General features: G+C 36.2%; 1 protein-coding gene across 17 annotated transcripts in view; it reads left to right on the top strand.

The window, feature by feature from the left end:
• Positions 1-12,614, top strand: part of PPFIA2 (PTPRF interacting protein alpha 2) — a 310,694-nt gene that overhangs the window by 262,265 nt on the left and 35,815 nt on the right. For all 17 annotated transcript variants that reach the window (XM_027902167.1, XM_027902160.1, XM_027902158.1 and 14 more), the window contains 6 exons: positions 302-522; positions 3,285-3,522; positions 6,147-6,176; positions 7,072-7,202; positions 7,717-7,871; positions 12,162-12,255. In XM_027902167.1, coding sequence (XP_027757968.1) covers positions 302-522; positions 3,285-3,522; positions 6,147-6,176; positions 7,072-7,202; positions 7,717-7,871; positions 12,162-12,255 — 869 coding nt within the window. The remainder of the gene's footprint in view (positions 1-301; positions 523-3,284; positions 3,523-6,146; positions 6,177-7,071; positions 7,203-7,716; positions 7,872-12,161; positions 12,256-12,614) is intronic.

Raw genomic sequence — 12,614 nt, 5'->3', positions numbered from 1 at the left:
ACTGTTAAGCTCACAGTTTATTGGGGGTTTTTTCCAGAAAAAAACAGCCCATCATACTTGACTATCTGTCTTTTCTTGGTGTCTTTTGGTGTAAATTTTCATGGTAGTAATTGTACATACCATTTGCAATTACATGAAAGTACTTTATGTCATTTGCAGTAATACTACAAGCATTAATGGAGAGTTAATCATTGAATAAGTATTTTTAAATGCTAATTGCTTTCCTTTCCCATTTTTTAGACATTGGACTTTGCAGTTGTTTTCCCTGACATAAGCCATATACATCCTAATTCCTTCTCAGGTAAAATCACTTGGAGATCACGAGTGGAATAGGACCCAGCAGATCGGCGTTTTGAGCAGTCATCCATTTGAAAGTGACACTGAGATGTCTGACATTGATGATGATGATAGAGAAACACTTTTCAGCTCCATGGACCTACTGTCACCAAGTGGCCATTCCGATGCCCAGACTCTGGCCATGATGCTTCAGGAGCAGCTAGATGCAATCAATAAAGAAATCAGGTATGTAGCCTGAACCTTCTGGGATGCACTTATGATTACAGCTTCAAGCTTCCTTTAGTGCTTGAGTTCAGGTGCCATTCATAACAGTTAGAAAACCACCTGTACATTTAAAGGATTGATAATGTGTCCACTTTCCAGAGGAGAGTATTGACTGAGTGAAGATAACAATGGCGTCTTTCTTTTCTAACCATAGAAATTTCTTTCAAAAAATGTTCCTAGTGGAGAACTGTTGGCTAACTGAAGAGAAATAAGTCAGAGAAGGCTAACACATTGCAGATTTGACAGATTGTTGTTCACAGCCCTCTTTTCAAGGTCTTTGTCACTGTTATGCATGGCTTCACTTACTCAGTAACAACCTCCTATCAGAAATGTTTGATTTCAGTGCTCTTTGTGGTTTCTTCTGGTAATTATCCATATGTGACTTCCAATATAAGCTATGTTTTCTAACTCGTGGTTTTGATTTTCTTTGTAGACACAGAATATGATTTTTCATACTCCAAGTTGGATTATAGTGCTTGGAAATGGGTAGGGAATAGAATATATCTTAATAATTTCTGTGCAAATTTAATGAAGTGATACAGAATTGAATTACATGTTTTAATTAAGAGATTTTTAAAATAATATATATTAATAATAAATAAATAAATAAAATAATTTAGGTTTAAAGCATTCCTACATGTTTTTCAGGAAGGGCAATTTTAAAAAAGCTTGGTCTATGAAAAACTTCCTCTGATTAGTGACTATTTTTCTAGAAGGAGATGAAGATAATGTTACTAAATTTATTAGAGACTTTTTGGTAATACTATAAACATAAATATTGTGGTTAAACATATAATCAAAACTAAATTGGTTATCTTTTACTAACTCTGTATTTCTCTGATCAAGGTTAATTTCAGGGAAGAACTCTATTGGAATATACTGAATTTTAATAACTTTTCTGTTCTGGGGGAAACTTTTTGTTACAAATCTACATATTTGCTGGTCCCAGAATATCTTCATTCAGAGAGAATTACACTGCTGTTTTCTCAAACCTCTTATTACACCTGTCAAGATAAAGAGTCAAAGAGATATGGTGTTGTTATTGATGTTGGGAAGGTAAATTTCTTAAAACAGTGTATATAAAAGAAAGAACCTTATCCGTATTTTCTCTTGTTACAAAGAAGTCAGCACTGTGACCAATTTAGGAAGCTGTAGATGCAAAAACTGTATTTGTTTTTAAAAAATACTTTTGTCTGTTTAACACGTAATACAGTAAAGGAGTTTCGCTAGGAATTGTAGCTGCAGGTGACATAGTGGGATACTGTCTGCGTCACCCTGAATCAGATCATTGTTTTACTTAACCCAGCATTCTTGACTCAGATGTTAGGTACAGTTTTATATCAAAATGGAAGCAACAGTGCCCTTTGTATATGGCCATTTTTACTGGAGGTCTGCTGAGAGTAGTTTATTTCCCCTACTGCTAATCTTATACTGAAGTATAGGCTTTTATTTTCACCACCATAATTATTAAAGGATTGGGCAAGTAATTTTGTATTCTTTTTTTTTTTTATACATGGTTCAGGAAAATCATTCTACAAGGATAGTCATATAAACTGTACTGCATTTCATATTTTCTTGGTTCGTGGGTATTTTTTTTCTTGACAAACACGATCAGGGTATATCAAGTGATTTGAGTTATCAAAAGAGATTAGAAATGTATTTTGTCTTAGTTTCTTTATTATACAAGATGATTCAGAATTTAAATTACTAAAATGAAAAAAAGATTGTTATAATTCCCTTTCTAAATATTAGTGTCCTTTTAGTTTCTGACATGCCTTATTTCAAAAAGAACTGTAGACATTTTATACAAATTCTGCAATGGATGTTAGGGAAGAAGATTAATCACAGCACAGGAATATTTAAGTTCTTATTTTTAATGTATTTTGGTTTTATTTATTGTACTTGCTTCATTTTACTCCTGATTCCCAGTTTCAGCCTCCCCAAACTTTGCATTCTCTCATTTAACCTAGATCCCTCATACTTTTTCCTCCTCATTGCAAAAACAGACTACTCTTAGTATGGGTTAATGGGCTTACAAACAAATGTTTGATTTCAAAGACATTTTTCCTTTCCAGGTCCAATCACAATTAAAAAACAAAACTAAAGAACCCAGTGGAAGCATTCTATTGAGGTGATATATGTTTAAAAAGCTTACAGTGCTTGTCAGCAAGAGAGATATTTTAATGAAATTCACTTAAAAACACAGTGCTTTAGAAACAGATATCATTTTTTCATCAAATTGTAGAGATGAAACAATTTGTTTTGCAGGTTCTCTTGTTTCAATAATATGGATCATTTAGCAATTCCTTTCTTAAAGGCCCAATTTCATTTGACTTTAAGTTTGCATTTGAGCTTTAGCAAAAGAAAATCAGATGAGGGCAACATAATATTGGAATTAGTTAAATGGTGAAAGGGACTGCTAACCTCCCTACCCTATACTGTCTCCTTTGCAAAGGAGACAATCTTACTGAAATGCCACATGTCAAGTCTTCCTGTTGTGCACATTCTTCAAACAGGTTTTGAGAATCGAGAAGTTAAGAAAAATAGTTTTATGACTCTGATGATTATGAAAATACCCTTTTCATTATTATTTTTTAGTTGACCTACAATGTTCATCTTTGTTTTCTCTATTTCCAAATCTCATTTGAAAGGAAATAGTTTTTAGTTTTGCTTTGGGGATATGAACAGAGAAATGCAACCACATTCTTCTTTTACTTAATAAGATTAATCCAAGAAGAGAAAGAGTCAACAGAACTGCGTGCTGAAGAGATAGAGAACCGAGTGGCCAGCGTGAGTCTGGAAGGCTTGAATCTAGCCAGAGTCCACCAAGGTACCTCCATTACTGGCTCAGTGACAGCATCATCACTTGCAAGCTCATCTCCTCCCAGTGGACACTCAACTCCTAAACTCACCCCTCGCAGTCCAGCCAGGGAGATGGACAGAATGGGGGTTATGACGCTGGTAAGAAACTATGACAGCACTTTTAGTTGTGGTATTTCTTATCTTAGGTACTTAATCTTTTCACTGTATGACTGATTCATCTCTCTAATTCTTTATTCACCTCTTCACCATACATACACAGATAGCAAAGTCCCTAGCATATGGACTGGGTGGTTTGGGTCTTTCTTATAGTGGTTTTGAGCATTTGAGCATTCACCAGGGACATAATGATATGAGGATCAAGGGCCACTGATCACTTCAATTACTGTAGTCAACTTATATGGAAAAAAATGTTTACTAATGGGAAGCTCTGAAGTGATACAGTTATCACACAGCAGTCTCTGGGACTATTGCTAAGTTTAAACTTTCAGGAAATATCTAGAAGACATTAGGAGCTTCCACTGCTTTGTATATATGATCATTTGGATCTACATGGTTTTTATGCGTACTCTTTTATACTTGCAGCATTTTTATGATGGTATATCATGCACTTGAAATAAGTATTTTATAAGTACTAATAATTCATTAATGGATATATTTCAACATTATAAGGAGCACACACATAGATATCAAACCATGAAATTACCGTGCAAAGCATTTCTAACATTATCTTTAAGGACACATTCAAAAATGCCTGGTTTGATTTGAAAAGGGACTTGCAAAAAAATTAATTTTGACCCTAGACAAAAAGAAGCAATGCAAGTATGTGAAGGTAATATGTGTCAACATATTCAAGATATAAAACTCTGATACTGATCAGAGTACAGTCAAAGGGTTCAGCGTTCAGCATGAGCTACAAACCAGTTTGGAGCCTGGGTAAATTAATCCCTTTAAGCGCTATGAGAGAAACAAAGCAGCCCACTCTGCTGATCTGCATGTACAGGGAGTAGAACCGGGTATATGTAAGCCCATTTTTAATTCGATTTTTCTCTGATAATCTTAATGTCCCCAGTGTCCCCCTGTGGTCCATTCCGGGGAAGAAGCAGCACTAGTTCCCTATATAGCCTCTCACTAGAGGGGAAATGAACTTTGATCTCAATCAGAATGTCAAAATTAACTCTCCTAGCAGAGAAAGTTGCTAAGAGCAGCTGGAAATGGAGCCTGACTGTTCATTCTTCTCAGCTGGGAGTAGGGAGTTTCATCAATGATCGTGTAGCCAAGTATTACCTTTTCCTCGGAAATGGCAACTACTCATATCCAGTTTAACTCCCTCCCAGTTTAGTATGGTGTTTGCTGCCTTCTTGAGAACTAAGGACAGCAGAGAGGAGGTCAGGGCAGGCAGTTGTGACTGATTCTTTTCTGCCCCCAGTTCCCACTTCTGAATAGCAGAAAGGAAAATATTGATTGCACAGATCGTTGTGGAGGAGGTGAATGTGGAGGATGCTGTGCTGTCACTTATTTCACCAAAGTAGCACCTTCACAAATATGCAGTTTGGCTCCATTTCTCCAGTCGTTTAAACTAAACAGTCTGGCTACGGAAAAATGGCAATAGTTAAGCTGGTCCTCCAGCAGATACCTGCGTCGCCTGGTTGCCATGATTAGGACAGTGTAGCGTTGGGTCAGTAGATTCATCAGATTCAAACATAAAATGACAGCATAGCCTCTGTACTTCATTTTGCCGTGGTCTCACTAGCATCCAGTTCTAACCATGCTAAAGCTCAGATGGATATGTCTGTATGAGTTGCAGTTGAACTCTTGATGTACCGCAAGCAGTAGAAGCAGCAGCCCGTGGCAGGCTCAGCAGCACAGCCTGCAGCTTTGCTCACCTTCATCAACCGTTTCAAGACACTTGTGCCCTGCACTGTTTCAGCAGGAGTTCAGTGTTGAATATCTTCTTCTTACTGGCTGGAGACAGACACAGGCTTGTCAGACATCCTCAAAGTGGAAACTTTGAGTCAAGAGTTTTGTAGAATCCTGGTCTCTAGAGCCCAAATTGCCAGAGGACCCTGTATTGGTTGTCTGCAGAAGCAGTACTGTATGAGTTTCCGCAGCCCAGGTCCACGCAGTAAATAAATTCTGTACAGTTTCTTCAGCTTTCCTTTAGTGAACATCCACCAAACATAAAAATGTAAGAATGTTTGAACAAGATACATTCTAGGAGCCTTCTATTGCTGAGTATACTGCAGTACAGAAGATAGGTGAACCTGTATTATTTTCTGAAAATGCCAGTCACTTTTTCAGACATGGTATTTGGTGATGATATTTTGTGCTTTTACTTCGTGTGACAGCAATATATTTGTAATATTAGATAAAACTTAAATAAAAATCTCCGCTGGGGATAGCCTAAATATTTATATACATACATTTATATATATATTTATATTATAAACTCAAAAAATAGAAAGTACTACTATAAGCTTGCAATGTACGATTCTTTGTTGAGTTTATGAAATTGAAGGAGAGTGTAACTTTAGGGGGAAAAAATTACTACTTTTCCAGAATAACATATATTTTAGGCATTATCTTATGTTATTACTTCAAGCCTGTTGTATAATTAGTATGTATTATGGATAGTATTACAATAAAGAAATTTCTACTTCTCACTTTTGAATGTGAGAACAACAAAAGTGTGGTATTTTTAATGCTTCAATAAGATTTATTAATAATTCTTTTTCTGTTCTTGCTGCTTTTGTTACCAATCTAAGCCAAGCGACCTAAGGAAGCATCGGAGAAAGGTATGATAGTGGGATTCTTTTTCAGTTTGGGAAAGCACATTTCTCATATTCCTCTGCTATTTACAAAACTGGGTCTCTTGCCAGCAACTGCATCCCCTCCTCTACTTTTCATTCAATTTCTGAACGTAATCAGTCTAATTCTACCTGGAAAGGCTAGCAGGGATCATAGCTAAGCCAGAGACTCAAGGCCCACCAGTGATGCATTGGAGTAGTAGCCTCTGCAGCACAAACCTGAAAGAATACTTATTTTAAAAAAGTTACGAACACAAAAGAATTACCTTCAAATGTATTTTGACCATTCTTGCTGGAGGAACCAAAGTCAGATTCCTTGAAATCTTCTGGAGCAATATAAAATTGTTTACACAACTGGCACTGATTATGAGATCTATCTACACATAACAGAAGATGGTATGTACAGTAAATATTTACATGCTGTGATAAAATTCCTTTCTGTCCATGCTTATTTTCAAGCATACTGACTAGTCTGTTAACACACTGTGGAGAGGGTGGTCATGTTTATGCCTGTATTTACATTCTCTTTTGCATACCTGAGAAACTTTGTTGGCTTGAATAATCCTGATTAATCCAAGAGACCCATTTACACCTGAGGTTATCTTCATGTTAGACCTTCACTGTGTCAACCTGTCTGGCATTAAGGGAATGAACTTCTTCTACAAGCATATTCTCATTCCTTCCAAATATGTACTTTAAGCTGCTATATTAAGGCAATTATTCTTACCCAGTAGCATCTTTCAAAAATAAGAATCCTTAAAATTGGCTCAAAAAATTGCACTTGAAACCATACATGCTTCAGTTCATTTGACAAATTTATGCAGCATATGTTGAAACATTCCTGAAAAGCTAATCTGCTCTCAATGGAGTCTCTCTTCCCCAGATTGCAGTCGTTGAAGAAGATGGACGTGAAGATAAAGCCACAATCAAATGTGAAACTTCTCCTCCTCCAACACCCCGAACTATCAGAATGACTCATACCCTTCCTTCTTCATACCACAATGATGCCAGAAGGTAAGATATTTGTAGAATGAATTGGTACTTCACAGTTTTACCATGTAATATATTAATTTCAAATCATGTTGTTTAACTAGTCCAAAGTGACCCTGTTTCCCATGCCATGAGATAGAAAGCCTTACCCTTTGTTTCTTGTATCACCTTGAAAATATTTGTCAGTGTTAAAATACATGCTGGGTATTTCTGTTTTGAGGTACAGTTTTGATGATTGGTAGAAGTAGTAATACTGCAAATCCTAGAAAGAAAAACAGAAGGCCGAATACTATGTTTTTCATTAATTGTTCTTAGCAAATTAAAAATATTTATTTTCAGTCTTGCCTGATGGATAAAATGTGATCTTATTGCTATGTTGCCAGATAATTTAAGGAAGATGTGATTGTTTCATCTGTTGGGGGATAATTACTAAATTAGAGCCAATTAATTTGTTTGAAGAGCTGCTCAGAAGAAAGTAAAAAATTACGTGAAAATGTTAGCATGTTTTTTATTTCATTTCTTTGCCATCATTTTGTAGTAGTTTGCCTGCTTCATTGGAGCCAGAAAGCATTGGTCTTGGCAGTGTCAGCAGCAGTCAGGACTCCCTGCACAAAGCTCCCAAGAAGAAAGGAATCAAGTCTTCAATCGGGCGTTTGTTTGGTAAAAAAGAGAAGGCTCGACTTGGACAACTCAGTAAGGAATTAGTGGTAACAAGCTAAGGTCACCATTTCACAGTCATTTTCCCATTTTTAATTTTGCTTTTCAGTTTTAAATTTGCTCATTTTTCTGTTTTTTCTGGCACAGATTTTCCATTAAATTTCATTGTTTTCAGCAATTATATTTGTCAAGAGTTTGCTATGACTGTAATGCAAATGAAAGGAGAGTTCTGGCACAAATTACTAGAGTCATCCTCTTCAATGAACCTGCTGCTTCAATAGCCTATTGAAGTAGGATAAAAATGCTAACAGTGTATTCTTGAATAACCAAATAAAGAGGAGGTGAGAAAGTAATAAGTAATAAACCACTTAAACAGGTGTACCTGTATGATATGAAAGGTCCTTGCAAGTGTAGCTGCTTTTCAGATTTCAGTGTCAATAGACGCTCTCTGCTGCCTATTGCTGAATGTCCTCACCATACTTCAATTAGTTATGCTGCTCACAGCAGTGGTTTTTTTCTTCCTGCTTCTTCTGCCCTTTTCCCTTGTCAAGACCTTTGTTTCATTCATGGCAAAAATTTTCCTCTGCCTATTTCTATAGGACATGTCTATGTGTACACATACAACACAAGTAACAAATTGGAATAGATGTGTCAGTAAAACTAAAACCCTAGTCATGAAGGTGTCACATAATATGAATTTGTGAGGCACTAAATTTTTACCACCATGGTGACCACATAATACTTGAAAAAGAATTTTAAGGCTTTGAAGTAATTGTAAACACTTAAGCAATACATTAGCCTGAAATTAAAAGCCTACACTCATATTAAAATGTGTCCTTATCACAAAAAGCCCATCACTAAAATAGTACAGAATAGAAAAGGTAATATTAAGGTCAAAGTGTCAGAGTAAAATCAAATAATTGAGAATTCTTCATTTTTTCTCCAGCCTTTCCACTCTCCCTGTAAGAGCCTTGTGTTCTTGAAAAAAAACCAACCTAATTTCTAACTGCAATTTGAATTCCCTTTTTTTTTTTTCCCTCACTATGGGAAGAGTAAAACTGATTTATTCAGTCTTTTAAATGAGAATCTATTAAATAAGTCTTTCAAATACACTTGTGTGTCACTGTCTGCATTCATGGAGAATTTTATAACTTTAGATTGCAGCTAAAGTTAAACTTTATTAATTTGCATTTATATTCCAGAAAACCATTTTTATTGATACTGATGGTTCATGCGTAATAATGTATGATTTCACAGTAACTCAGCAACACAGAGGACAAAGATGTAATAAATGTGCTTATGTTTCCTGCAGTTCCTTGCATTGTGTAATAATGAAATAACAACTTTCAAGTTTATCTCAGGAACAATGCAATCTATCAGTACATTAATTTTTTACCCACCGTGATTAATAAAACATACATAGATAAAGTCTATTTGTAATTCCCAAGACTAGATCATGAAATTACTAAAAGATATTCGTGATTTGCAATTATATGACATTTTTTGTGGCTTCCATTCTTTAGCTCAACAGCAAAGATTTCAGTATAATGCACATTTTAATTAAACAAACTAGGCTTCCAAGCATGTATACAATGAACAGTAGAACTGTTACTAACCAAAAAGTAGGAGCAAAGTGTTTCTAGAAATTGAAATCGAGCAGTTAAATTATAAAGCATTTTTTTCTCGTCTTAATTTTTAACATATCAAAAGAAAACCATATATTCAGTGGCCACTTCCATTCAATGGTGGTATCATAGAATCATAGAATATTGTGAGTGGAAAGGGACAATGAAATTTAAAAGATAACAATCACAGTAGTACTTGATTAAATTGCTTGACAGGTATGCTATCTGTGCAGCTATATAATTAGTAGTTCTATTTATAGTAAGATATTATATTACAGAAATTTGTATAGCAAGTCCTATCACTACTGCACTGCAAATATCTTTATGGTTTTCATGAGCTAAATTTATAATGCAATATCAATAATGAATGTAATTTATTTCCTTGCTTAAATGAAATGCTCTAATTTGATATAAACATGTGCTTCTTATTTTTTTTTATTATGGAAAATACTTTTTTAATTGCTTGTGTTTATATAATGTTATTTAAGAAATAATATTGGAACCTCCCGAGTTGTATCACTAACTTCAACAGAGTCAGGCTGTCTCCCATAATAACTCCTTATTCTCCGTTCCTTGCAAAACTCTGAAATTATTATTTTTTGACTACTAAACTTGCTAGAGTTTTGTTGTTTTATTATTTGTTACTGTTACCATCTCTGCTAGACCATTAGAATTTTTGTTCAAAGGCAGATTCATGCCTTAGGAAATCCTCCTGAGAATTAAGATTCAAGATTGCTAGATTTTTCAAGTTTTCTTTAAATTACCGGAGAAGGGGAAAGGAATGCTATGGGGAACATAAGTGCAATTTGTTTCTTTCTTCCTTTATTAACTTGATTTTAAACTCATCCAGTCTTCTCTCACTTGGCAAACACTACACTAGACACTTATGTGCTCTTCCCGTGTTACATTTTAAATATTCTAGACCTAAACCAAACAGTACGTTCCAGGCGTTTTTAGACCTGCCCAGGCAAGCTGATCTGCATGGTGTATGAAAGGTCAGCTTGTTAGAAAACCTTTACTCTGGCCACATCCAATACAAAGTACACTCAGTTGTTCAAAGGGCCAGATGTATTTGTCTTGTAGAGAAATGTATTATGCCAAGATTACTTCCCAACCTGTAATAATAACCCTCATTGCACTGCACTCGTACCATTTCCCTTCCACATACTGAGATCTGGTCTCTCCAGAAAGGTGTGATATATTGATAGAGAAGTTGGCTAAATCAAAAAACTTACTCCAGAGTCACCAAGGAGCATTTCATGAGATTCCGTAAAAACTGGAAAAGCAGATGAAGAAAAGCATACATTCATGTTCTCTGCATTTGTGAGATGCATTTACATCTTTCTCATCATGAGACTTGCAAAAGTAGTGTCCTCTTTCAGTACAGGAAAAATCTTGTCTATGCAAACAAGAGTGCTAAAGCAGCAGCTACTTTAAAAGAGCAGCCTGAAATCAAGCTTTTCCAAGTAAATGTCATAAATAAACATGATGCAGCAGTGGGGTTTGTTCTCACTTGACTGAGGTGCATGTAAATTTGACTTGTAATAGGCTGTGAGGCTATTTCACTACGTAACATTTATGCATTATTTTATGGTTAAAAGCAATGAATCACAATTAATTTTGGGCTTTCTTATTATGCCAGTGTCCACACTACAGTTGTTCACTATCCATTAGTTGAGAAATAAGAACTTGCCATTTTCAGATGGAGTCAAGCATCCATATTTTACCATACTGTTGCCTTCCTTCTCGTGCCAGTTATACACCTTGTGAACAGGAGCACAGGAGGAAAGCAGCCTTCAAAGAAGTGCTGCAGTGCCTCTGTCTGTACACGCGTGTGGGAATGAGAGGACAGTGTGAAGCCAAAGCCAGGAGATTGTACTGGCAGATCTCTTCATTGTTCCTTGAATCCAGGCAGCGATAAAAAAGTCAGAGCAACTTTCCTCTTCTGCTCTAGGAAAGTTGTGTTAGTGGACATACTGTGTGATCCACATGGATCATAAGTCATGTCCTTAGTTTATAATACAATTTTATTTTGGTCCATGTGTCCTTGCTTACTGCAAGCTTCTCTTGTCACTCTGTGTAAGTTCTTCAGGTTCCCATGACTTTGACAGGATTTAGGTGCCTACAAGAAATCTCCAGGGAGATGTAGGAGGCTTTTTACTTCTCTGACAGAGTCTTTGTGCCATCTCTGTGAGTCTGCAGGGATAACAGCATCAAAGACTTTAAGACACTCTGTAAAAGCAAAATGAAGACTTTAGCACCACTACATTAAGTGATGCTGTATTATGGCAATATTAATGAGACAGTTCTTGAGAATGCACTTTTGTTTGTATATTTCTCAACTAAGATTAAAAGAAGGTGAGAGCATTGCTTACTTAGCACCATGAGGCTGAGCCTTAGGAGGCAAAGTAAAACAGGCAAAGGAGATCAGTGTGCTTTTCTCATCAATTTCTACTAAACACAAAGAGGAGGAAACAATTTTTGCCCTCTATTTCTACTCTTTTCCATGTAGTAAACACTCGTCAGAATTTATTTCTGTAGGTGATAAATGTTCTCCACAAACACCAGATGTCATGGCTTAAGGGAAGCAAACTTAGATGATGGTTGTAGGTGGGAGGGGAATTGAAGGGCTGAGGAGGGGAACAACTGGGAAAGAGCTATGGTAAAATACAGTGGGGGTTCAGTTTGTTTCTTTTTCCAGGAGGCTACATGGAAACAGAGGCAGCAGCTCAGGAATCTCTGGGATTAAGCAAACTTGGAACTCAAGCAGAAAAGGACAGAAGACTGAAAAAAAAGTGAGTACCTTTTTCATGTGACTTTGTTTGGCTCAAACCTGATTAAAATGTCAGGATTTGTACTGGTTTTTACATGTAGACATGTAAGGAGGAGCAAGACTATCTACTATGGCATTTTAGCATTAAGAGTGGGGGGGTTTTCCCAGTGTAAAAGTTATTAAAGCTGGTGTGATGGTTTTAGTCTAGGCCTTCCTTGGTGACCAGTTTGTAACCAAGGAAGGAGCCAAGTACCCAGTATTCCACACAATTTTTACGTAAACCAGAGTATAAATAAGTCGGAGATTAGAGACCTCGCTCTCTTCTCTTCCGGCGAGGTCTGGGAACAGTGGGTCCCTGCGTTGGTCTCGCTTATCTAAGGC

The sequence above is a fragment of the Empidonax traillii genome, unplaced genomic scaffold, assembly GCF_003031625.1.
Source record: "Empidonax traillii isolate 1590-97213 ecotype Southwest subspecies unplaced genomic scaffold, ASM303162v1 scaffold846:size362177, whole genome shotgun sequence".
NCBI classification, from domain to species: domain Eukaryota; kingdom Metazoa; phylum Chordata; class Aves; order Passeriformes; family Tyrannidae; genus Empidonax; species Empidonax traillii.
The sequence above is the reverse complement of the archived record's forward strand: the minus strand, read 5'-3'. Positions and strand labels throughout refer to the sequence as shown.